The sequence below is a fragment of the Zonotrichia leucophrys genome, chromosome 28, assembly GCF_028769735.1.
Source record: "Zonotrichia leucophrys gambelii isolate GWCS_2022_RI chromosome 28, RI_Zleu_2.0, whole genome shotgun sequence".
In the NCBI taxonomy this organism is placed as follows: Eukaryota; Metazoa; Chordata; class Aves; order Passeriformes; family Passerellidae; genus Zonotrichia; species Zonotrichia leucophrys.
In genome coordinates this window covers 1,808,403-1,831,013 of record NC_088197.1, presented here as the reverse complement: position 1 = coordinate 1,831,013, position 22,611 = coordinate 1,808,403, and the positions used below count along the sequence as shown (strand labels likewise).

General features: G+C 55.5%; 2 protein-coding genes across 3 annotated transcripts; one reads left to right on the top strand and one right to left on the bottom strand.

Annotated features, from left to right (window-relative positions):
- Positions 1 to 1,722: 1,722 nt before the first annotated feature.
- SF3A2 (splicing factor 3a subunit 2) lies at positions 1,723 to 14,098 on the bottom strand. 2 transcript variants are annotated; one of them, XM_064734015.1, is made up of 9 exons: positions 13,979 to 14,098; positions 11,905 to 12,072; positions 9,669 to 9,740; positions 8,287 to 8,333; positions 7,481 to 7,590; positions 6,270 to 6,319; positions 4,237 to 4,377; positions 3,201 to 3,269; positions 1,723 to 2,197 (listed from the first exon to the last, which is right to left on the bottom strand). In XM_064734015.1, the coding sequence occupies exons 2-9, from the start codon at positions 12,028 to 12,030 to the stop codon at positions 1,865 to 1,867; spliced, it is 948 nt and encodes a 315-aa protein (XP_064590085.1). In that variant the 5' UTR covers positions 12,031 to 12,072; positions 13,979 to 14,098; the 3' UTR covers positions 1,723 to 1,864. The 2 variants fall into 2 exon arrangements, with proteins under 2 accessions (XP_064590085.1, XP_064590086.1); XM_064734016.1 differs by having other exon boundaries at positions 13,897 to 13,981.
- On the top strand, positions 14,063 to 21,522 carry PLEKHJ1 (pleckstrin homology domain containing J1). Its single transcript, XM_064734017.1, has 6 exons — positions 14,063 to 14,227; positions 15,563 to 15,630; positions 16,970 to 17,036; positions 18,623 to 18,713; positions 18,855 to 18,918; positions 19,507 to 21,522. Exons 1-6 carry the CDS (start codon positions 14,113 to 14,115, stop codon positions 19,573 to 19,575), a joined length of 474 nt encoding a protein of 157 aa, XP_064590087.1. The 5' UTR covers positions 14,063 to 14,112; the 3' UTR covers positions 19,576 to 21,522.
- The last annotated feature ends 1,089 nt before the right edge of the window (positions 21,523 to 22,611 follow it).

Sequence of the window (22,611 nt, the reverse complement as noted above, 5' to 3'; positions counted from 1 at the left end):
TAGGGATTCATCCTGGCAATGAGAATCATGAGGGGCAGCAGCAGCCTGAGGACTTGGAGCACTCAGTGCCTCCCTTAGAAAGTCTCACACACACCATTCAGATTTCTCAATATAATTGTAAAGACTTTTCCCTCCATGAGATGCCCAGACCCACTGGAACAGCTGGAATTGCCAATGCCAGGTGGTCTAAACCATCCCCAAAGAGTTCCTGATTTTGGGGAAATGTCCCAACAAAAAAGTTCCAGACCCTTCCCTGGGTTTCCAAGTATTTCCAGTCTGGAGCTCAGGATCATCAGAAAAGGATGGAGCACCCAAACTGGAGCAGGACATGGACACAGCGAGGCCTGGAAGAGCCTGAGGTCATTTCTACAGGGGGTGACAAAGGCTGGGAGCTGCTCCAGGGCTGGAGCCAGGCTGGGAGAGCTGGGGGTGCTCACCTGGACAGGAGAAGGCTCCAGGGACACCTCAGAGCCCTTTTGGGGCCTGAAGGGGCTCCAGGAGAGCTGCAGAGGGACTGGGGACAAGGCCTGCAGGGACAGGACACAGGGAATGGCTCCCACTGCCACAGGGCAGGGCTGGGTGGGAGATTGGGAATCAGGAATTGTGGAATCCATCCCTGGAATGGATTTCCCAGAGCAGCTGGGGCTGCCCCTGGATCCCTGGCAGTGCCCAAGGCCAGGCTGGGCAGGGCTGGGAGCACCTGGGACAGTGGAAGGGTCCCTGCCCATGGCAGGGGTGGCACTGGGTGGGCTTTAGGGTCCCTTCCAATCAAACCAGTCTGGGATTTTTAACTGCCTGGGACCATCTCAGCCCAGCAGAGGAAGGTTTTGGTTCCCCCATCAAGGGGGTGCAGCTGCAGGGCTCCTGTGGCCCCTCAAACAACCAGAACTGCTCAGGAACCCCAGCCCTGGCCATGCCCTCACCCAGGATCCCCCACTGACCCCCCAGTTCAGGAACCTGGGAAAGGGCAGAGAAATGGCAGAACTGCTGCTGCTGCTTTTTTATGGGAACCAAGCGATGGCTGGAAGGAAACACTCAGGATAAATAAACCCACAGAGAAGTAAAAACTTGCCTGAACAGAGCTGGCAGTGGGAGGAGGGCACACAATAAAATGATGTGACAGTCGGTGCTACACCATGGTACTGCCACTTAATGAATTATAACAATAAACTAAGATTTAATATCAGTAACAGGAACCTTTCTGTGTGAATGAACAGAGAATGAAGTGAATGAGCAGAGATTAAGGGCTTTGGTTGAATCAAAACTGATTAATGGGGGGTAATTAATGGGGCAGCCTGAGGGGGATTCCTCAGGCCAAGACAGCTGATGGAGGGGGTACCTTGAAATTCCCAATTCTTTGCCTCCTCTTTGGAGAATTTCCAAAATAGCTTGGTTATATTTTATCTCCATATATATATTTTTATACATATATCTGTATTTGTATTTATATCTTTTTATATTTATATCTTTTATATATTTGTAGTTATATATTTATATATGTGTATTTATATATTTTGTATATTTATATATAATCTATATATTTGTATTTATATATTATACACATTTGTATTTATATATTTTATATTTAATATATTTCATATATTTGTATTTATATGTTTATATATTTGTTTTTATATAATTTTTTATATTTTATATATATATAATCTCCTGTATCTAAGGAGTGAGGAAACTGAACCCCAAAAGCAGCACAGGAAAGCAGAGTGAAAGGAGAATCAAAAACCTTTTAATGAACCTACAGAGTTCAGCCATCTTTGCAGAGGTACAAAAAGGATCTGTTCCCTGGATGGGGGGTGAGCTGCAGCTCAAAAGACACCAATCCCACGGGCTGGAGCCCAGGAGGGGCTCAGTTGGAGGGAGGAGGAGGAGGGATGGTGCCCGGCCCCTCGGCGGGCAGCGGCGGCCGCAGCATGGGGGGCAGCGGGGCGGGGGGGGGCACCCCGGGCGCTGGGGGCAGCTGGGGGGGCACTGGGGGGGGTGGCACCGGCCCCGAGGGGGGCATGGGGGGCAGGGCCATGCCCCCGGGGGGAGGGGGGGGCATGGAGTCGGGCAGGGGCGGCCGCGGGGGCAGCCCGTTCATCAGGGGAGGGGGCGGCGGCCGCTTGACGGTCGGGGGCCCCGGGGGGAGGTTTGGGGGCGCCGGGGGCTTCTCCATCTTGAAGTGGAACTGAAGGAAGAACTGGGAATGAGAGAGAAAAGGGAACAATTAATGAATCAGGGATTGACAGAATGCTGGAGTGCCCTGAGCTGGGAGGGACCCTCAGGGATCATCAGTCCCTGCACAGACACCCCAAACCCCACCCTGAGCACCCCTGGGAGCTCCTGCAGCTCTGGCAGCCTTGGCACCATTCCCTGGGCAGTGCCCAGCAGCCTGGGGACAGCTCTGCCAGCACCCAGGAGCTGCTCTCTGCCCCAGAGCACAGCTCAGGCTCCTCCTGTCACCCTCCTGTCCCAGCCCTGGCAGCATCTGTCCCTGGTGCCAGTCTTGCCCCAGATTTTAACTCCTGGACTCTGAGGTTCCTGTGAGGGGTGGGAGCCCCCCAGGCACTGCTCCCCAGGCTCCCTCAGGCAGGTGTGTGCAGGGAACACAGGGCACAGAGCCAGGGAGAGGACACAGTGCTGCACATTTATCATGGCTGCGAAAAGCCAAACCTAACCCTAACCCTGAGATCAACCAGTCCAGCCATCAGCCCAGTTCACCACTAAACCATTTGTGACCACAAATGCCACATCCATGTGTTTTTGAACACTTTCAGAGGAGGTAACTTCACCCCTGCCCTGGGCAGTCTGTCCCAATGCCTGACAATGTTCCAGTGAAGGAATTTTCCCAATTTCCAACCTAAACCTCCCCTGGCACAGTTTCAAGTCGCTCCCTCTGGTCTCTCCTGTTCCCTGGGAGCAGAGCCTGACCCCCTCTGGCTGCACCCTCCTGCCAGGGAGCTGTAAGAGCAAGAAGGCTCCCCCTGAACCTCCCTTCCTCCTTTTCTCTGGGTATTTATGCCCCATCCTGCTGTGGCCAGAAACTGAATCCTCTCTGAGATCCCCCACAGGAGGGTCCCTGTCAGCTCTCAGTGCTCAGGTGCATGTAGAGAATGGAGATTTCAACAGCAGGACAGAACTGGTGTCACTCTCTCAAGCTGCTCTGCTCTCCTTAAGGACAAACATCACAAAACCTCAGTTACCTGTTTGGTTTCTCTGTTCCAGTGAGTCCAAAACTTTCCCTCTGCTTTATCAATTTCTCTGCTTGGCACCTGCACCAAAAGAGAACACAGAGCTATTCTTAGCAGCACCAGATTAGCTCAAAGGCCCTTTTTAGCCCCAGAGCCTGAGAGATAAGCAGAGTTATTCCAGGCCTTGCAGGGTTGTTACTAGACAGAGGTGGGGGCAGGAAAGAATTAAGTTACTTCCCTATCGGTCAAGGACAAGCAGCAAAAATCCCTCCCTGAACATCTGCACAGAGGCTGAGGAGTGAAGCCCAGGAGGCTCCTGCCTGTGCCAGACTCTGGGAATTCACAGCTCCCCAGGGCTCAGCACAGTCTGCTTTTCATGCCAGAGTCCTCCACCAAACCTCAGTGGGGTTTAAAGACTTCCAACCACGTCTTCCTGACCCCCCTTCCACTCCATGAGGGTTGGTTAGCACAGACATCAGAGAGTTCATTAGGAATTAATTACAGAATGTCCTGAGCTGGAAGGGACCCACAGGGATGATCAGTGCAGCCCCACCCTGAGCAGCCCTGGGAGCTCCTGCAGCTCTGGCAGCCTTGGCACCATTCCCTGGGCAGCCTGGGCAGTGCCCAGCAGCCTCGGGGGGCAGAACCTTGCCCTGAGCTCCATGCCAAGGCCTGGCACAGCTGCAGCCCTTGCTGGGCTCCTGTCCCTGTGCCAGAGCAGAGCTCAGCCCCTGCCCCTGTGCCTGCCCTGGGGAGGAGCTGCAGCCCCCGAGGAGCCTCCCCTCAGTCTCCTGGGCTGCAGCTGAACCAGCCAAGTGCCCTCAGCTGCTCCTCAGCCCTTCCCCAGCTCCGTGTCCCTCCTCTGGGCACTCTCCAACAGCTCTGGGTCCTTCTGATCCCGTGGTGCCCAAAGTGCCCCCAGCACTGGAGCTGAGGCTGCCCCAGGGCAGAGCAGAGTGGGACAATCCCTCCCTGGGCCTGGTGCCCCCAGCACAGGGTGGCCCTGGTCACAGCCAGGCAGTGTCCCAGGTTTCCCTGGCAGCCTCACCTTGAAGGCAATGGTCTCGTAGGGCTCAGCTGCCATCAGCAGGTACTGCCAGCGCCGGTCCGGGGGCTCGATGCGCTGCTCGTAGGCCGACATGAAGCGGTGCCGGGGCATGATGCTCTCTGCTATCTCTGGGTAATCGATCTGGGGGGGCAGGAAAGCATCAACAACCCCCCCTCTGCACCCCCAGCCCTGCTCAGAATCACAGAATCGCAGAATGATGAGGCTGGGAGAGACCTCTGTCACAGATGTATTTTATGAAAAATCCTTTTGCTAGGATTTGTTCTCCTGAGAAGCCTCAGAAATTAAATGTAAACAATAATAAAAAAAAATGCAACAGGTGCATCTTTGATTGGTCCATGTTGGTTGTTTCTAATTAATGGCCAATCACAGTCAGCTCTCTGAGAGTCACGAGCCTTTCCTTTCCTTTCCTTTCCTTTCCTTTCCTTTCCTTTCCTTTCCTTTCCTTTCCTTTCCTTTCCTTTCCTTTCCTTTCCTTTCCTTTCCTTTCCTTTCCTTTCCTTTCCTTTCCTTTCCTTTCCTTTCCTTTCCTTTCCTTTTCCTTTCCTTTCCTTTCCTTTTCCTTTTCTTTCCTTTCCTTCCCCCTTTTTCCTTTTCTTTTTCCTTTCCTTTCCTTTTTCCTTCCCTTCCCTTTTTCCTTCCCTTCCCTTCCCTTTTTCCTTCCCTTTCCTGCCTTCTGATGAAATCCTTTTTCTAGCCTTTTAGTATAGTTTTAATATATCCTTTTCTTTTAATAGAATAGATATCATCAAATAATAAATCAGCCTTCTGAAACATGGAGTCAAGATTCTCATCTCTTCCCTCGTCCTGGGACTCCTGTGAGCACCACCACAAACAACCTCTCCTCTGCACCCCCAGCTCTGCTCAGAATCCCAGAATCCCAGAGAATCAGAATCCCAGAATCATGAGGTTGGAAGAGACCTTTAAGATCATCAAGCCCAATCTATGTCCTACCACCTCAACTATAGCACCAAGTGCCATGTCCAGTCTTTTTTTAAACAAATCCAGAGATGGTGATTCCACCACCTGCCTGGGAAGAGCATTCCAGTACTTTATTATTCTTTTGGTGAAAAATTTCCTCCTAATATCCAACCTGTACCTTCCCTGATGTAGCTGGAGACTGTGTCCTCTGGTTCTGTCAGTGCTGCCTGGTGGAAGACACCAACCCCACCTGTCTGCAACCTGTCTTCAGGGAGGTGTAGAGAGCAATAAGGTCACCTCTAAACCTCCTCTTCTCCAGGCTAAACAACCCCAGCTCCTTCCCACATTCCTCACAGGGTTTGTGTTCCCAGCCCCTCTCCAGCCTTGCTGCCTCCTCTGGATGTGCTCAAGCACCTCAAGGTCCTTCCCAAACTGAGGAGCCAGAACTGGACACAGCACTCAAGGTGTGCCCTCACCATTGCCAAGCACAGGGGCAGAATGAGCTCCCTGCTCCTGCTGGCCACACAATTCCTGAGCCAGGCCAGGAGCCATTGGTCACCAAACACAGCCCCAGTGTGGAGCACACCCACAGCAATCCTCAGGGCAAAGGAAATAAACAGCGAAGGAAAGGCTGAGAATCCCACAATGGTTTGGGATTAAAGACCCCAAACTGAATTAGGGGAAATTTAGGAGAGATGTTGGGCAGGAATTGTTCCCTGTGAGGGTGGGGAGGGCCTGGCACAGGGTGCCCAGAGAAGCTCCATGCCTGGAAGTGTCCAAGGCCAGGTTAGAGCAGCCTGGTCTCATGGAAGGTCCCTGCCCATCACAGGGGGATAGAAACAGATAATTTTTAATTTCTTTTTTTTCTTCAGCCCAAACTCTGCTGTGATTCTCATCTCAGACTCCACATCCCTCTCCCACTTCACAGCCTGACAGCTGAGCTCAGGGATTTGCTCAACACAATCAGCTGCAGCAGCAAGGAAGATAAGGCCTCCTTATAATTATTGATTTATTAGATCCTGCAAAGAACTGCTCATTTAGCAGCAGTGTGACCTGGAAAACCCTGACAAGGAGAGTTTGAACCCTGCCCTTACCTGGAAGAGAAGGCTCTGCTGGCCTGTTTCTGGGTCTCTCTGTTTGGTCACTGTAAAACAAAATAAGAAAGCTGAGAACATGCTCCAGCAGGGTGAGAGCAGCATTAACCTACTCTGGGAAACACATAAAGTTTCCAACGATTAAATATCACAAGATTTTTCTCCTGTTTATCAAACAAAATGTCACAAAGCTACTTCTGTAAGGTGGGCAGGCCCTGGCACAGGGTGGTGCCCCTGGATCCCTGGCAGTGCCCAAGGCCAGGCTGGGCAGGGCTGGGAGCAGCCTGGGACAGTGGGAGGTGTCCCTGCCATGGCAGGGCTGGCACTGGATGGGATTTAATGTCCCTCCAACCCAAACCTCTGGGATTGTGTCACTGCCATGGGCAGGTTTGGGTCCCTCACCCCAGGGAGGACATTGTGGGGCTGGGGGTGTCCAGGGAGGGAACAGAGCTGGGGAAGGGTCTGGAGCTCCAGGAGAGGCTGAGGGAGCTGGGAAGGGGCTCAGCCTGGAGCAAAGGAGGCTCAGGGGGCCCTTGTGGCTCTGCACAGCTCCTGACAGGAGGGGACAGCTGGGGGAGGTCAGGCTCTGCTCCAGGGAACAGGATGAGAGGGAACAGCCTAAAGCTTTGTCAGATTTAAGTTGGATATTGGGAAAACTCCTTCCCTGAAAGGGCTGTAAAGCACTGGAAGGAGCTGTCCAGGAATCACCATCCCTGGGAGTGTTAAAACACCTGGGGACATGGTTCAGCTGTGGCCTTGGCAGTGCTAAGTTTACTGTTGGACTCAATGACCTTAAAGGTATTTTCCAACCTAATTTATTCCACAATTCTCCTCTACTGTGGGGCAAAGCACTGGTGAAATTAAAAAGCCAAATTTTATACTGAAGACCAAAAAACCATGAAAAACAGAAAAAACCCATGAGTTCTGCATGGAGTGAATGATTTTCAGCATTAATGAAAGGTGCTGCAGCACAAGGGAAGGAGGAGATGAGATGCCATCATCTCCCTGGCAGCCTGAGACACACCCATCTATTATTGAAGTGCTTCTCCCTGCCTGTCAGCCATAAAAAGAAGTTCCATGAGCAATTTAAACAATAAAAAGGTTCCAGGAAAGAGCCTATATCTTATTCATGGGCAGAGCTGCTCAAAAGATCAATGAATAATTCACATCCAGCAGGCAGGGACTGCCCATCAGGGACCTCCTGGGCTCACCTTTGTAGCCTGGACGCCCAATTTTCACAAATTTCTTCACTTCCACTTTCACCTTCTCTGGGGCAGGCTGGGCTGGGGCTTCCTTGGCTTCCTTGGCAGCTCGTCGTGCCCTGGGGATTAATTCTGAATTTAAGAATTCTTGTTTCTAAAGGAGCAGTTTGAATCCCTCAGCACAGCATTCCACAGGAATCATGCCAGGAAATCCTGGTTTATCCCCAGCTGTATCCATCCTCCCCCTTAGCTAAAGGTTGTCACTCTGATCCACCCTCACCATGACCTTGAGGCCAGGCTCCACAGATGGACTGGAGAAAACTTGAATTCTTGAAACCAACATGAAACTAAACCCACAGATCAAGCAAAGCAAACTGGATTCCTGAAAAGAAAACTTCCAAACTTCTCCAAACCTGTATTGATAAATACAGTTTGGAATCTCCTCAGTTGGAAGGACCCACAGGGATCAAATCCAGCCCCTGGCCCTGCACAGACACCCCAAAAATCCCACCCTGAGCATCCCTGAGAGTGTTGTCCAAACACTGAGAGGTCCTCCTAACTAGACTCAGAGAATTTGCTTTTAAAACTCTCTCTCCTTATTCCTTCAGCAATTCCACAACTGGATTTTAGCTTAAAATGGAGATTTTCAGTACCATTTTTCAGGCAGATCCAGGCTGTGCCTCCTGGCTGCATGAGGAACCACAGTAAAATAACCAAACAGAGTAAAATGGAATTAAAGGACTACAGACACTCAACACCATAATATTAAAGTGCTTCAGAAATGGAGAATAAAGTTATTTTGGAGGATAACTTACAAATTGGTCTGATGCTTCTTCCCCTGGGTATGTGCTAAGTAACTCCCCTGAAATAAAAACCAAGGTAGAAGTTAAATGAAGCCATGACTGAAACATTCCTGTCCCAGGGTGGTTGCAGCACTCCCTGACAAGGGTGTTTTAATCCTCAGCACAGAGGAAACTCACTCCAAAAGTGCAGATTGCTCTCAGCTGCTGAGCTTGGGTTATAAGATATGTGTGTATTTTATTTCTTATATGTTAGAAGTAGGGCAGACATTTTTTGTTAATTGGGCATTTACTTTATCTCTTCTACAGCTAATCCTCCCTCTGGGGAGATCTCTTTTGTTAATGGGCTATTGAATCTCACTTCATAACTGATAAAATTACATCACCTCATTGAGAGAGGTCCTGCTCAGAGGGAGGAGCTGAGCATTCCTACTTAGATATAATCTGAGATTTAGCACACTAGAAGAGGTGTTCTCTCAGAAGAAGTCTTTCTCTACTAGATTCTATGAAGAACAGCTTTCTTTTCTATTAGATCCTCAGAAGATCAAGCTCATCTACACTACTGAACTTTCAGAAGAAAACTACACTCCTCAACAGGATCACAGCTCACACTGCCAGGTTTAACCAGCTACCCTATATTGCAATGTGTGTTCTGTTCCAACCTGTCAGAGCTGGGGCAGTTCTCTGCTGTCCATGGGGCAGTTTTTTCTTTATCTCTCCCACAGCCAACTCTCCCTCCAGGAGATCTCTGCTGTCCATGGCCACTGAGTGTCCCTGCAGGGCTGATCCAATCCCAGCATCCCATGGGGAGATGCTCCGCCCAGGGGAGGAGCCAAGCATTCCTACCTGGGCACAATCTGAGCCTGGCACAGCACAGCAGCCTTTGCCCCCTGCATTGCCAGAGGAGCAGCTTTCTGCTGCCCTGCATGGCCAGAGGGAGCCCAGGCCCATCCACAGCAGCCCTGGAGCTGCAGAGGAAAACTCGCCCCTTGTGCAGGATCCCTGCTGCAGCAGAGCCACAGCTGGCACTGCAGGAGGGCTGAGCCCCCATGGATGGGGCTGGGACACCCCCTGACACACAGGGGGCAGCTCCTATCCTGACTCTGTCAATGTTGTTTTGTATTACTGCACTGTTAATTTTATTTTAATTTTCTTCCCTAATAAACAACTGTTATTCCTGCTCCCACATCTCTGCCTGAGAGCCCCTTACTTTCAAATTTATAACAACTCACAGGGAGGGGGTTTAAATTTTCCATTTCAGGGAGGCTCCTGCTTTCCTTAGCAGACACCTGTCTGTTCAAACCCAGACACCAGCCCTCACATCTCAGCAGTCACTGAAGCTCCTGTTATTCCCAGGCTGCTGCTGCTGGGATCAGGACAGGCAGGTGTTCCCTCACCTCATTGTTGTGCAGTGTCAGGCAAAGCTTGCACTCGTAGGAGCCCAGATGATTTTTCATAAAATAGGGGTCCTGGGGAAAGAATGATGGACAAGTTATAAACAAAATCCATTGGTAAAGCAGGAGAATAACCAAAATACTGCAGAGGAAGTGGTTCCTCCCCCCGAGGCTGCTGGCACTGCCCAGGCTGCCCAGGGAATGGTGCCAAGGCTGCCAGAGCTGCAGGAGCTCCCAGGGGTGCTCAGGGTGGGATTTTTGGGGTGTCTGTGCAGGGCCAGGAGCTGCACTGATCATCCCTAAGGGTCCCTCCCAGCTCAGCCAATCCCAGGATCCTGTAGCTGAGTTCACATTTTAAATTAACAGCACAAGAGAGCTTTAGGAGGAGGAAACAGAGAGAGAACCAACAGCAGCTGTGTGCATTGGTGACAGAATCCCAGCTGCAGCAGGAAACACCAGAACCCAAACCAGCCCTGGGGAGACTGGAAATAGATGGATACACAAGAGCTGGCACCTCCCTGTCACTCTGTCCCAAATATTCCTTATTCAACCCCAACATGCCCACAAACAGAAGTATTCAAACCCAACCCACAGCTCAGCCTGGACACAAGAAGGCTCTGGGGTGACCATGGAGCCTAAAGGGGCTCCAAGAGAGCTGGAGGGGAACTTTGGAACAGGACAAGGGGGAATGGCTTCAAATACACCAAGAATAGGTTTAGTTGGGATATTGGGATGAAATTCTTGGCTGTGAGGGTGGGCAGGCCCTGGCATGGATTTCCCAGAGCAGCTGTGGCTGCCCCTGCATCCCTGGTAGTGTCCAAATCCAGGCTAGACAGGGATTGGAGCACCTGAGACAGCTGCAGATGTCCCTGGATGAGCTTTAATGCTCAAACCCTGCCATGATCCCATGGATGTGACCCTGCACAGTGTCCCCATGGCCCTGGAGGATCCCCTGTACCATGGATGTGACCCTGCAGTGTCCCCATGGCCGTGGAGGATCCCCTGTACCATGGATGTGTCCCCATGGTGTCCCCATGGCCATCAGGGTCCCCTGTACCATGGATGTCACCCTGTCCCCGGGGCTGTGGGGGTCCCTGTACCATGGATGTGACCCTGCACAGTGTCCCTGCACCATGGATGTGACCCTGTCCCCAGGCCAGGGGGTCCCTGTCCCATGGATGTTACCCAGTCCCCAGGCCAGGGGGTCCCTGCACCATGGATGTGACCCTGTCCCCATAGCCCTGGGGGTCTCTGTACCATGGCTGTGACCCTGCACGGTGTCCCCAGGGCTGTAGGGGGTCTCTGTAGCATGGATGTGACCCTGTGCCCATAACCCTGGGGGGTCCCTGTCCCATGGATGTGACCCTGCACAGTGTCCCCATGGCTATGAGGGTCCCTGCCCCATGGATGTGACCCTGTCCCCACAGCCCTGGGGGTCCCTGCACCATGGATGTGACCCTGTCCCCAGGCCAGGGGGTCCCTGTACCATGGATGTGACCCTGTCCCCACAGCCCTGGGGGTCCCTGTGCCATGGCTGTGACCCTGCACAGTGTCCCTGCACCATGGATGTGACTCTGTCCCCATAGCCCTGGGGGTCCCTGTCCCATGGATGTGACCCTGTCCCCAGGCCAGGGGGTCCCTGTCCCATGGCTGTGACCCTGCACAGTGTCCCTGTCCCATGGATGTGACCCTGTCCCCAGGCCAGGGGGTCCCTGTACCATGGATGTGACCCTGTCCCCATGGCCATGGGGTCCTTGCACCATGGATGTGACCCCGTCCCCATGGCTGTGGGGTTCCCTGTCCCATGGATGTGACCCTGTCCCCAGCCTGGGGGTCCCTGTCCCATGGATGTGACCCTGTCCCCAGGCCAGTGGTCCCTGTACCATGGATGTGACCCTGCACGGTGTCCCCAGCCTGGGGGGTGACCCTGCACCATGGATGTGACCGTGTCCCCAGGCCAGGGGTCCCTGTACCATGGATGTGACCCTGTCCCCACAGCCCTGGGGGTCCCTGTACCATGGCTGTGACCCTGCATGGTGTCCCCATGGCCCTGGGGGTCCCTGTACCATGGATGTGACCGTGTCCCCAGGCCAGGGGTCCCTGTACCATGGATGTGACCCTGCACAGTGTCCCCATGGCTATGAGGGTCCCTGCACCATGGATGTGACCCTGTCCCCATGGCCCTGGGGGTCCCTGTCCCATGGATGTGACCCTGTCCCCAGGCCAGGGGTCCCTGTACCTTGTTGATGTCGATGGTCTCCAGGGCCAGCTGGCGGAGCCGCTCCCGCCGGTCGCGGTTGCTCTCGGAGGCCGAGGCCACGCCCCCGCTGCCCGTTTTGCCCCCGGGCCGGTGCTGGAAATCCATGGCTGGGATTCCCGGCCTTCAGCACCCCGAGAAATGGACAGTCTGGGAAAAGAAAGGGATAATTGAACTACAGGATTGCTCAGCCCAGCAGTGAGGATGAGGAGGGCACCTCAGACATGCCCTGGCCATGCAGCATGGGATGCAATCCCACATCTGGTACCAACTCAGGAAAGTGGAGTAAAAGGATGCAGAAAATCCCCCTGGAGCCTTTCCCATCTCCTCAGCCACTCTCAAGCCAAGCAGCCCCACCAGAGACCCCCCCAAGACTCCCAACAGGAGCTTTCCCCCCACACCTGAGGCACCAAGAGCTCTTCCCTGTCCACCACCAGAGCTGCTGCTCCCCACCACCCCCCAAAGCCCCAGGGCCACCCTCCCACCATGGGAGGCTCAGAGCCCCCCAAGCCCCCAACAAGGCTCTGAGTGTCCCCAAGCCCCAGGTGAGGTCCTGGAGTCCCCCCCAAACCGCCCCACACAGAACCCAAACACTGGAAAGACCTTTGAAATCCTTGCCCACAGAGCGCCCAGTTCTCCCAGTCCCTCTCCAGGCACATCCCCCAGCAGCTCCAGTCCTGATTCTCCACTCAAGGCCCCCTGACTCCCACTGATGCTCCCCATATTCCCACTCCTCCCCTGGCCCTACCCCAGGTTCCCACTCGTGATTCTCCAGTTCTCCCAGTCCCTCCTCACTCAGTGCTCCCAGCTCTGTCCTGCTCTCACCCCTGGTCCCCCAGAGCACCCAGCTCTCCCAGTCCCTCTCCTCTAACTCCAGTCCTGATTCTCCTGTCAAAGTCCCCCAAATACCCCAGTCCTGCTTCTGCTGATCCTCCCAGTCCTACCCCCATTTTCCCTGTCCTCATTCTCCAGTACCCCCAGTCCTCCCACCCAGCTCACCCAGTTCTCCCAGTCCCCCTCCAATAACTCCAGTCCTGATTCTGCACCCAGGGGCCCCCAGTCCTGCCCTCCCAATGCTCCCAGTGCTGCTCTGCTCCTACCCCAGTTTCTCACTCATCATTCTCCAGTCCCCCCAGCCCCACCACCGCAGTTCTCCTAGTCCCTCCTTATCCAGCACCCTTGGTTTTCCAGTTCTCCCTCCCAATACTTTTCCAGTAACTCCATCCCAGTTCTGTACTCAGGGTCCCCCAGGTGCTCCCAGTCCTGCCCCATTGACCCTCCCAGTGGCCCAAACCCTGCCTGGGCCCTTCCTCCAGTTTCCCACTCGTGATTCTCCAGTTTCCCGAGCCCCAGCACCCAGGCTGCCCAGTTCTCCCAGTCCCTCCTTCCCAACACTCCCAGTCCCTCCACACCCAGCTCTTCCAGTCCCTCCTTTACCACACTCCCAGTCTCTCCTTCCCAGTTCTCCCAGTCCCTGCTGACCCAACTCTCCCAGTTCTTCCATACCCACCTCTCCCAGTCCCTCCTTCCAAGTTCCTCCATACCCAACTCTCCCAGTCCCTCCTTCCCAGTTTTCCCAGTCCCTCCATACCCAGCTCTCCCAGTCTGTCCTTTCCCAACACTCCCAGTCTCTCCTTCCCAGTTCTCCCAGTCCCTCCATACTCAACTTTCTCACTCCCTCCTGACCTAGCTCTCCCGGTCTCTCCTCACCCAGTTCTCCCAGTCCCTCCATACCCAACAGACCCAATCCCCCCTTCTCAGCTCTCCCAGTCCTTCCATACCCAACTCTCCCAGTCTCCCCTTCCCAGTCGTCCCAGTTCTCCCATACTCAACTCTCCCAGTCCCTCCTCACCCAGCTCTCCCAATCCCTCATTACCAGCTCTCCCAGACCCTTCATACCCAGTTCTCCCAATCCCCCCTTCCCAGCTCTCCCGGTCCCTCCATTCCCATCTCCCCCGGTCTCTCCTCACACACCTCTCCCGGTTATCCCAGCTCCAGTTCTCCCGGTCCAGCCCGGTTCCCCTCTCCCCTCACGGCCCCCTCCCCCTCTCGGTACCTGCGCGCGGCTCCGCTCTCTCCCCGGCGCACGCGCGCTCCCGTCTCTGCGCATGCGCGCTCCCGCCGCCCCGCGAGCCCTTCCGGCAGCTCTGAGGGCGCTTCCGGCGGCGGCGGTGGCGCCCGGGCGGGGCCATGGGCCGGGGCGGGCCCGCCATGCGCTACAACGAGCGGGAGCTGCTGTCCCTGGCCCGCCAGCCCGCCGAGAAAGCGGCCGAGATCCGCATGAGCGTCCCCAAGAAGGGCAACGGTGAGGGGGAGTCCGGGCTGGGGTTATTGGGGTGGGAGCAAGGCAGGACCGGGGGTACTGGGGATCGGGCGGGGCAGGACTGGGGGTACCTGAGGGCTCCGAGTGGGGAATCAGGGCTGGGGATACTGGGGAGGGAGCAGGACAGGTCTGGGAGTACTGGGAGGACCGGGGAGGGCAGGACCGGGGGTATCTGAGGGCCCCGAGATGGGGAATCCAGGCTGGGGTTACAGGAGAGGAACTGGGAGAGCTGGGGGTGCTGGAGGACCCGGGCTGGGAAAGGAGGAGTAGTGGCGAGGAAGGATTGGGAGAACTGGGGTGGTGAGACTGAGGGGACTGAAGAATCACCAGTAGAACCGAGTCAGGACTGGGAGAACTGGGGGAGGCAGGTGGAGAGGTAGCAAGTTTGGAGGGTGGTGTGGGGAGGAGGGTGAAGGTGGGTCAGGACTGGGGGTTCCTGGGGGGCCCCGACTGCAGAATCAGGACTGGGGATACTGGGGAGGGACTGGGAGAGAGAGGCTGGGTGCCATGGATGGTGGGGCTGGAGAAACTGGAGAATCATGAGGGTGGGACCAGGGAGGAACTGGGGGTACTTGAGGGGCCCTGACTGCAGAATCACAACTGGAGTTACTGGGGGGCAAGGCTGGAGAGGGACTGGGGGAGCTGGGAGGGAGGATTGAGGGTGTTGGAGGATCGAGGAAACCAGGGCAGCACTGGGAGCACTGGGCAGAGGTGGGTGGATGGGACTATCTGTACTGGGTGGGCATGACTGGGGGCACTGGGCAGGGCACTGGGAGCACTGGGCACAGGGGCAGGGTGGGAGCACTGGGAGGCAGAACTGGGACAGGCAGACTGGGAGGGCTGGACTGTGGGAATGGGGAGCACCAGTGGTGGGATCCAGTCTGGGGAGGGAGGTTCTGAGGCTGGGCTGGGCTCAGGGAGATCTCCCATTTCCAGGGGATCTGGGGAAGAAACTCTTCCCTGAAATCTCCCAGCAAATTCCCTTGCAAACCAGCCCTGGTTTCCTACTCCCTCCCTTGTGCTGAGCCTTTCCTGCTGGACTTTGTCCCTGGGAGGTGACGCCCAGCTGGCAGCTCCAGGTGGGGCTGCTGGGGTCTGGAGCTTTTCCTGGAGTGCCTGAGGCCCCGTGGTGCTGCTGGGAGCCCTCCTGAGCTGCTGCAGGAGCTGCTCTGGGGCTCTGTCACCCCGAGGCCACTTTGCCACCCCCAGGCAGTGTTTGGGGCGTGCTTTGGTGGGCTCAGTGCCATGCTCAGGGCTGGCAGGGGGTGCCCACTGTGCCCCCTGACTCAGCCCTTCTTGCTCCCCCTGTCCCTGCAGTGCTCAAGAAGCGCCTGGTGAAGCTCGTGGTGAATTTTCTCTTCTATTTCCGCACCGATGAGGCCGAGGTAGGGACTGAGCTCCTGGCTGGGGTTTGTTCCCCTCCTCCTGTCTTCTTTTTGTGTGCCTGGATTGTGTGGGCTGGGAAAGTGGTGCAGGAAAATGGAGCAGGGTCCACCTTTCCTCTTCCACCAGCTCAGCAGGGCTGCAGGAGAGCTGGAGAGGGACTGGGGATGGAGGGACAGGACACAGGGAATGGCTCCCACTGAAGAAGTGACATTTAGATGGGAAAAAATTCCATTTAGATGGGATATTGGGCAGGAATTGTTCTCTGGCAGAGCTGGGGGTGCTCACCTGGACAAGAGAAGGCTCCAGGGACACCTCAGAGCCCCTTTTGGGGCCTGCAGGGGCTCCAGGAGAGCTGCAGAGGGACTGGGGACAAGGCCTGCAGGGACAGGACACAGGGAATGGCTCCCACTGCCACAGGGCAGGGCTGGGTGGGAGATTGGGAATCAGGAATTGTGGAATCCATGCCTGGAATGGATTTCCCAGAGCAGCTGGGGCTGCCCCTGGATCCCTGGCAGTGCCCAAGGCCAGGCTGGGCAGGGCTGGGAGCAGCCTGAAGGTGTCCCTGCCATGGCAGGGGTGGCACTGGATGGGCTCTGAGGTCTCCTACAACCCAGAGTTCCATAAAATACAAGATAAATGAGATTTTCAATCCCTTCCCTGCTGTCTGATTTGCTTCTGACCCTTTGGTTCACTTGGACAAAGATTTCCTGTGATTGCTCTTGTACATGGCCAGTGTCACCCACTGTCCCCATGTCCCTGAGTTTAACCAGGTGAATTTTTGTCCATCCTGAGCTGCTCCAGCTCCCCTCACACTGTTTAACCCCTTACAAGGCTCCAGCACAGCCCTTGCACAGCTCAGTGTTGGTTATTCTGGGTGTCACGGTCAATGTTTCATCTTTGATTTTAAAAGCAAAAGTTCTCTGGTATCACACAGTGGTAAAGACCAGGCTGAATCTGAGCCAGAAGAGCTGATTAACACTTAATTAACAAATGTAAAGTGCTACAGGTGAGACTGGCATGAGAAAGTTGATTAAAGGAACATGAAATATGGGTGCAGACTGAATTATTTAAAAGCAGCACCAGCTTGAAAGTTGCTTTAAAGGCTCCAGGGAAGCACTGTGGGTTAAACCCTTGTGGTGTTGGGGTTCTGTGGGTTCAGCCCTCGTGGTGTTGGGGTTCTGTGGGTTCAGCCCTCGTGGTGTGGGGCTCTGTGGGTTAAACCCTCGTGGTGTTGGGGCTCTGTGGGTTCAGCCCTCATGGTGTGGGGGCTCTGTGGGTTAAACCCTCGTGGTGTGGGGGCTCTGTGGGTTAAACCCTCTCTCTCTCTCTGTTTTCCAGCCCATTGGAGCTCTGCTGCTGGAGCACTGCAAGATCACCAAAGAGGAGGAGAACGTTTTCTCCATCAGTGAGTGCTGCCTGTGCTCCCTTTGCCTTCCCCTGGTGGCACAGGGGGAAGGAAATGTTGGCACTGCTCAGTTCCTGCTCTCCCTGTTTCCCTGGGGGCAGCTCAGCCCTTCCCCTCCTTTTGGGGTCACTGCCCCCAGCCCTTCTCCTCTCCCTCTGTGGGGTCAGGGTCCTTCAGGTGGGGTTCAGACTCTGCTCCCAGGGAACAGGACAAGAAGAAATGAACTCCAGTTGTGCCCAGGGCAGGTTTAGGTTGGATATTGGGGAAAAATTACTCCCCAAAAAGGTTTGGAAGCACTGGCACCTGGGGACAGGGGTGAACCTGGTGGTGCTGGGCTGATGGTTGGAGTTTTCCAACTTCACCAATTCCTCAGCCTTTCCCTCCTCAGCTGTGCCCATGGCCCATCCTGAGATCTCAGGGATGTTCCATGGCACAGCCTGTGGGGTTTGCACTGCAGCACTAAGAGCAGCCAGGCCCCTCAGTGCCTGTGGAATCCCTGGCAGGGGGAGCTTGCTTATTGACAGATCTGCTCTGTGCTGCTGCATTTGATCCAAAAAAACACCCTGGAGAGGCTCAGATAAAGCTGCTCCAGCCCCATCCTCCCCTCCGTGTGTCCTTGTGCAGCTGCACTCCCCTGGGAGCAGCCTTTCATCCCCTGTGCCAGAGGTATGTGGCCACAATAACAGGATGTTTCTCCAAGGCCATCCCTGTATCTTTTGGCCTGGCTGCCAGGCACAGCTGTGGCTCTGCTCTGTGCTTCCCTCACACAGCCTGAGCACACTGAGCACCAGGGGCTGCATTCTGGGGTTTGGGAGCTCTGGTGGGGCAGGATTCCTGAGCAGGGTTAAACCCAGCAGTACCCACAGCACCATGGGCTGGATTCTGGGGTTTGGGAGCTCTGTGGGAGATCTGAGCAGGGTAACGCAGTACCACAGCACCAGGCTGCATTCTGGTTGGAGCTTGTGGGCAGGATTCCTGAGCAGGGTTCAAATCAGCAGCTGGGTTTATCTGGGTAAACCTGGGTTTATCCTGACCCAGGGGTTTGGCAGCAGCAGCAGCCCTGAGGGTGAGCTCAGCAGAGCTCTGGGACAGGAACTGGTGGCATGTCCTGGAGTGGCACCAGGACCTGCTCCCCATGGTGGCAGTGCCATGTGAGTGTCACATCCCCAAAATCCTCCAGCAAAGGCACCTCAGGGCCTGCTCCCAGTGCAGTTTCACTCCTTGGCTATCCCTGCAGGTATCCCAGTTCCTCTCTCAGGGCTGTTTCCCACTTGGATTTGAGTCCTGGTGTCTTTGCAAGGGGCCTCAGGGAGTCAGTCCTGGATCTGGCCATGCTGGTCCTGTTCAGGTCACCCTCAGTTTGGGAAGTTGCTCTTCCCAAGGTCTCAGGCTGCTGGAAGCTGGGAAATGCTGTGGGCAGCTGCCCCAGGCACCCAGGGAATGGGAGAGGGGATGGAAGTGGGGGTGGCAGACTCATTCCCAGCTCATCTTCATTAACAGAGCTGCTAATTGTGGCCTGGCAGAGCCAGGGGAGCAGCAGCAGCTCTGCCAGGACCTGCCTGGAGCCTTTTCCTTGTCCCTGGCAGGTTTCATCGAGGAGCCAGAGAGGAAATACTGCTTTGAGTGTGCCACGGAGGAGCAGTGCCAGGAGTGGGTGGAGGCACTCAAGAGGGCCAGGTCAGTGCTGGGGGCTCTGGGCTGCTCTGGGAGCAGGAACTGGGAGGGCAGTGTTGTCTCCTCCCAGACAAGCTTCCCTCAGCTCTAAATAGCATCTGAAACTTGCCCACATCCTTCCCCTGCTCTGTTCCTCTCTTGCAGCTACGAGTTCCTGAGGAGGAGCCTGATTTTCTACAGGAATGAGATCCAGAAGATGACAGGGAAGGTGAGTGAGTCCCTGCAGGTGTGACAATGGCTCTGGGTGCCAGCAGGGGCTGTCTGGAATGGAACAGAGTGGGATCCTGTCTGGTTGTGGAGGGAGGTTCTGGGGCTGGGCTGGGCTCAGGGAGATCTCCCATTTCCAGGGGATCTGGGGAAGAAACTCTTCCCTGAAATCTCCCAGCAAATTCCCTGGCAGCAGCAGGGGCTGCCAGTCCTGCCCAGGCTGTGTGTGGGAAGGAGATCCCAGATCCCACAGGGAGCTGTGACCTGCACAGCCAGACCTGAGCACCTTGTCCTGGGTGCACAAATCCCAGTGCTCCAGCCCTGGGTGCTCCAAACCTGGCTGCTCACTCCTACCCTGATGAACACATTCCAGTGCTGGAGTGGCCCAGGGTTTGGAGCTCCCAGGGGCTCTCTGGGCACATCCATGGGTGGAGATGCTGCTCAGCCACGCCCTGCCAGGTGCCAGGAGCATCCCAGCTCTGGGGAGGGAGGTGGCTGTGGCTCCCTGGACCTTGGCTGTGTCCTGTGTGTCCCAAGGGCTGCTGGGCTGTGTCTGCATCTCACCGGTGCCTCCCTGTGCTCCCCACAGGACCCCCTGGAGCAGTATGGGATCTCAGAGGAAGCTCGATTCCAGCTGGGAGCACACAGGGAGCTGTAACCCTCCCCTGCTGCAGCCCCACACCGACCACGTGACTTTTTTATTTATTACCCAACCATTTTGTATTTTTTTTTAAGGAATTCATTGCACATTCCCAGTGCCCCAGCTGGAGGGGCTGAGCTGCTCTGGGGGTGCTGCAGTGGGAGCAGAGCCCCCAGGCCTGGGGCTGGCAGAGCCCCCAGCTCCTCCAGGCCATGCTGGGCCAGCTCCCCCCTCCTGCTCAGCTTCCCTGGCTCAGGATCCTCCTGCAGTCCCCCAGGCCCATCCCTGGTGTAAGAGGATGGGACTGATGCATTTCTGGGCTCCACATTAACCCCTCCTGCCCTCCAGGGAGGAGTGGGAATTCCACAGCTCCAGCTGATGGAGAGGAGCATTTGCAGCCCTGTGCAGCCTTTTGGAGTTTCCTTTCCCTCCCCTGCAGTTCCTGGGGGCTGGATGAGCCCATCCAAAAGGACAAAGCTGCAGAGCAGGAGGGAACAAAGGCAGGGAGGGATCCCTGTGTGATCCAGATGGAGGAGCTGGCAAAGGCAGGAGCTGCTCCCTTGGCTGGAGGATGGAGCTGCAGGACATGCACCAGCTCAGCCAGGCATTAACCCTTCACTCCCTGAGCCACTGCTGCAGCTTTTCACCCCTCTGTGTGTCCCCTTTGTCCAAAGGGACAGACCAAAAACTGTGCCAAGGTGCCATGAGCTGCCAGGGAAGCAGGGCTGCAGGGAGGAGCTCAGGATAGGAGCATCCCCATAGGATCAGCCCTGGCTCTGGCTGCACCAAGGAAAACTGCCCAGACATGAGGGATGAGGACACTCCCCACACCCAGGGCTGCTGCAGACCCAGATTCCCGACTGCCTGAGCAGCTTCCCTGGACCCAGCCCGGGAAAACTCCCAGGAGAGGCCTCTGGGAAGGTGCCAGGGGTCCCTGTCAGAGGCTGCTGGCAGCAGGAAGGGGCTGGGCCTGGCCTGGCCTTTGGGAGCTGCAGCTCTGGGCGTTGTTCCCCTCCAGCTGCCCAGCCCAGGGCGGGGGTGGAGCAGCCTCTGAGCTGGGCTTGAAAGGAATTTTGGGATCTTTTTGGGAATTAATGCCCAAATCACAGCCCACACTGCAGCCTTTGCAGTCCTGGTGTTCCCTCTTTACCTCATGCAGCTGAGCACCAGGGTGACTCCTGTCACTGAGGCTTTAGTTTTTGATCTCAAAGCTGAGATTTTCCCTTTTCCCTCCCCAGATCTCCCTTACCCTTGAATCATTCCAGGTGCTTGCTCAGAAATTACCAAAATCAGCTGAGGGCAGCTGCCCTGAGGGATCAGCTGAGGGCAGCAGGGAGGGAGCAGAGTGCAGGGGGGGCTGCAGACAGATGGCAGCTCCAGGGGAAGCAGCAGTGAGGGATTAAGGGCAGGAACACACAGGAGCTGTGCTTTAGGGAATCTGTGTCCTTGCATGACTCCAAAGGGCATTTCAGTCCTGCATTTTTCCAAAGCAGAGCTGAGTTCTCAGCTGGGCCTGCCACCACTGTAGCAAATGTGTCACCTGTGCCTTGCAGGCCACCTTGCCCAGGTGCAGCTGCCACCCTCCAGTGTCACTGTGCAGAAAATGTTTTTTATTTGCTGTTCCAGGGAACAGTTGGGTGAGCAAGAGCAAAGCCCAACATTTGAATGTTCATCACCAATGACATTTCTTACCTGAATGTACAACAAAAGCTGTGAAGAGTTCCAGGCCCAGGGACTCAATCCATTGTGGGGCAGGGCTGGGACACGGGGTGGGATTTAAGAATTTAGGGATTTAGGGAGGGAGGTTGGTACTTTGTAGACACTTTGAAATCTGCATCAACTGCTGGTGATTTACAGACAATTGTTCATTTTTTCACATTCTGATGACTTTGCTTGTTGTGTTTCAGCTGAGAGCCATTTCTGTGTTGTACAGTGAACATTCCCAATAAATCCTGTTTTAATCTTTGTGCTGGTCAGAGCTGTTGTACAACACCAAGCCCTCCCTGGGAGGGGTGGCTGGAGCCAGAGGGGCACCAGGGCTGGTTCCTGCTCAGGACCCAGCTGGGGATGGCTCCACCAGGGGCTTTGGGGAGGCTTTTTCAGACAATCAGAACATTCTGGGTTGGAAGGGACATTTAAAGCTCTTCTACTCCAGCTGGTTCTGGAGCCAGGCCAGGGGTGGATGCCAAAGCTGTGCAGGAAGAGGAGCTGGGTCAGGGGCGTTGGGGGCTCAGGGTGAAGCTGGGGCTGTGTCTCATTTTAAATCCTACAAGGAATTGGCTCAGGAAATGTTTGTGGCCTCCAGCTCCGAGGTGCAAACACATCCCTGGCTGCCTGTGGGGTTGGTGCACTGGTGCCACTGCTGGATAAAAGGGAACAAAGGGATGGGTTGGGAATCATGGAAGTGTTTAGGTTGGAAAAGATCTCTAAAAAACTGAGTCCAAGCACTGACATGGCCACCACTGCCCTGTGTCCCAAGTGCCACATCCACACTTTGTTCAAACGCTCCTGGGGCTGGTGAATCCACTCCTACCCTGGTTTTGCTTCCCAAACCTTCCAGTGAAGAAATTTTCCCAATTTCCAACCTAAACCTCCCCTGGCCCAGCCTGAGGCCGTTCCCTCCCTCCTGTCCCTGTTCCCTGGGCTGTCCCCTCCTGTCAGGAGCTGTGCAGAGCCACAAGGGCCCCCTGAGCCTCCTTTGCTCCAGGCTGAGCCCCTTCCCAGCTCCCTCAGCCTCTCCTGGAGCTCCAGACCCTTCCCCAGCTCTGCTCCCTCCCCTGGACACCCCCAGCCCCTCAATGTCCCTTGATGGGCCCAGAGCTGTCCCAGGCCCTGCTGTCCCTCCCCAGTGCCAGCACAGGATCCCCAAACCCTCAATGGGATCCCCAAACCCCAGAGCTGAAGGTGCTGCCTGGTTCAGGGACCCCTCTGTGCTCCCAAAAACCCCAAATCCCTCTGAGCCCCCATAAACCCCAAATCCCTCTGTGCCCCCCAAATCCCTCTGTGCCCCCACAAACCCCAAATCCCTCTGTGCCCCCCAAATCCCTCTGAGCC

Coding starts and splice junctions, on each gene's coding strand:
- PLEKHJ1 (XM_064734017.1), top strand. CDS start 14,113: ATGGGCCGGGGCGGGCCCGCCATGCGCTACAACGAGCGGGAGCTGCTG. Junction 14,228..15,562: donor CGTCCCCAAGAAGGGCAACG/GTGAGGGGGAGT, acceptor CTGTCCCTGCAG/TGCTCAAGAAGCGCCTGGTG. Junction 18,919..19,506: donor TCCAGAAGATGACAGGGAAG/GTGAGTGAGTCC, acceptor TGCTCCCCACAG/GACCCCCTGGAGCAGTATGG.
- SF3A2 (XM_064734015.1), bottom strand. CDS start 12,030: ATGGATTTCCAGCACCGGCCCGGGGGCAAAACGGGCAGCGGGGGCGTG. Junction 9,741..11,904: donor AGACCATCGACATCAACAAG/GTACAGGGACCC, acceptor TTCTTTCCCCAG/GACCCCTATTTTATGAAAAA. Junction 3,270..4,236: donor ACGAGACCATTGCCTTCAAG/GTGAGGCTGCCA, acceptor CTTTTGGTGCAG/GTGCCAAGCAGAGAAATTGA.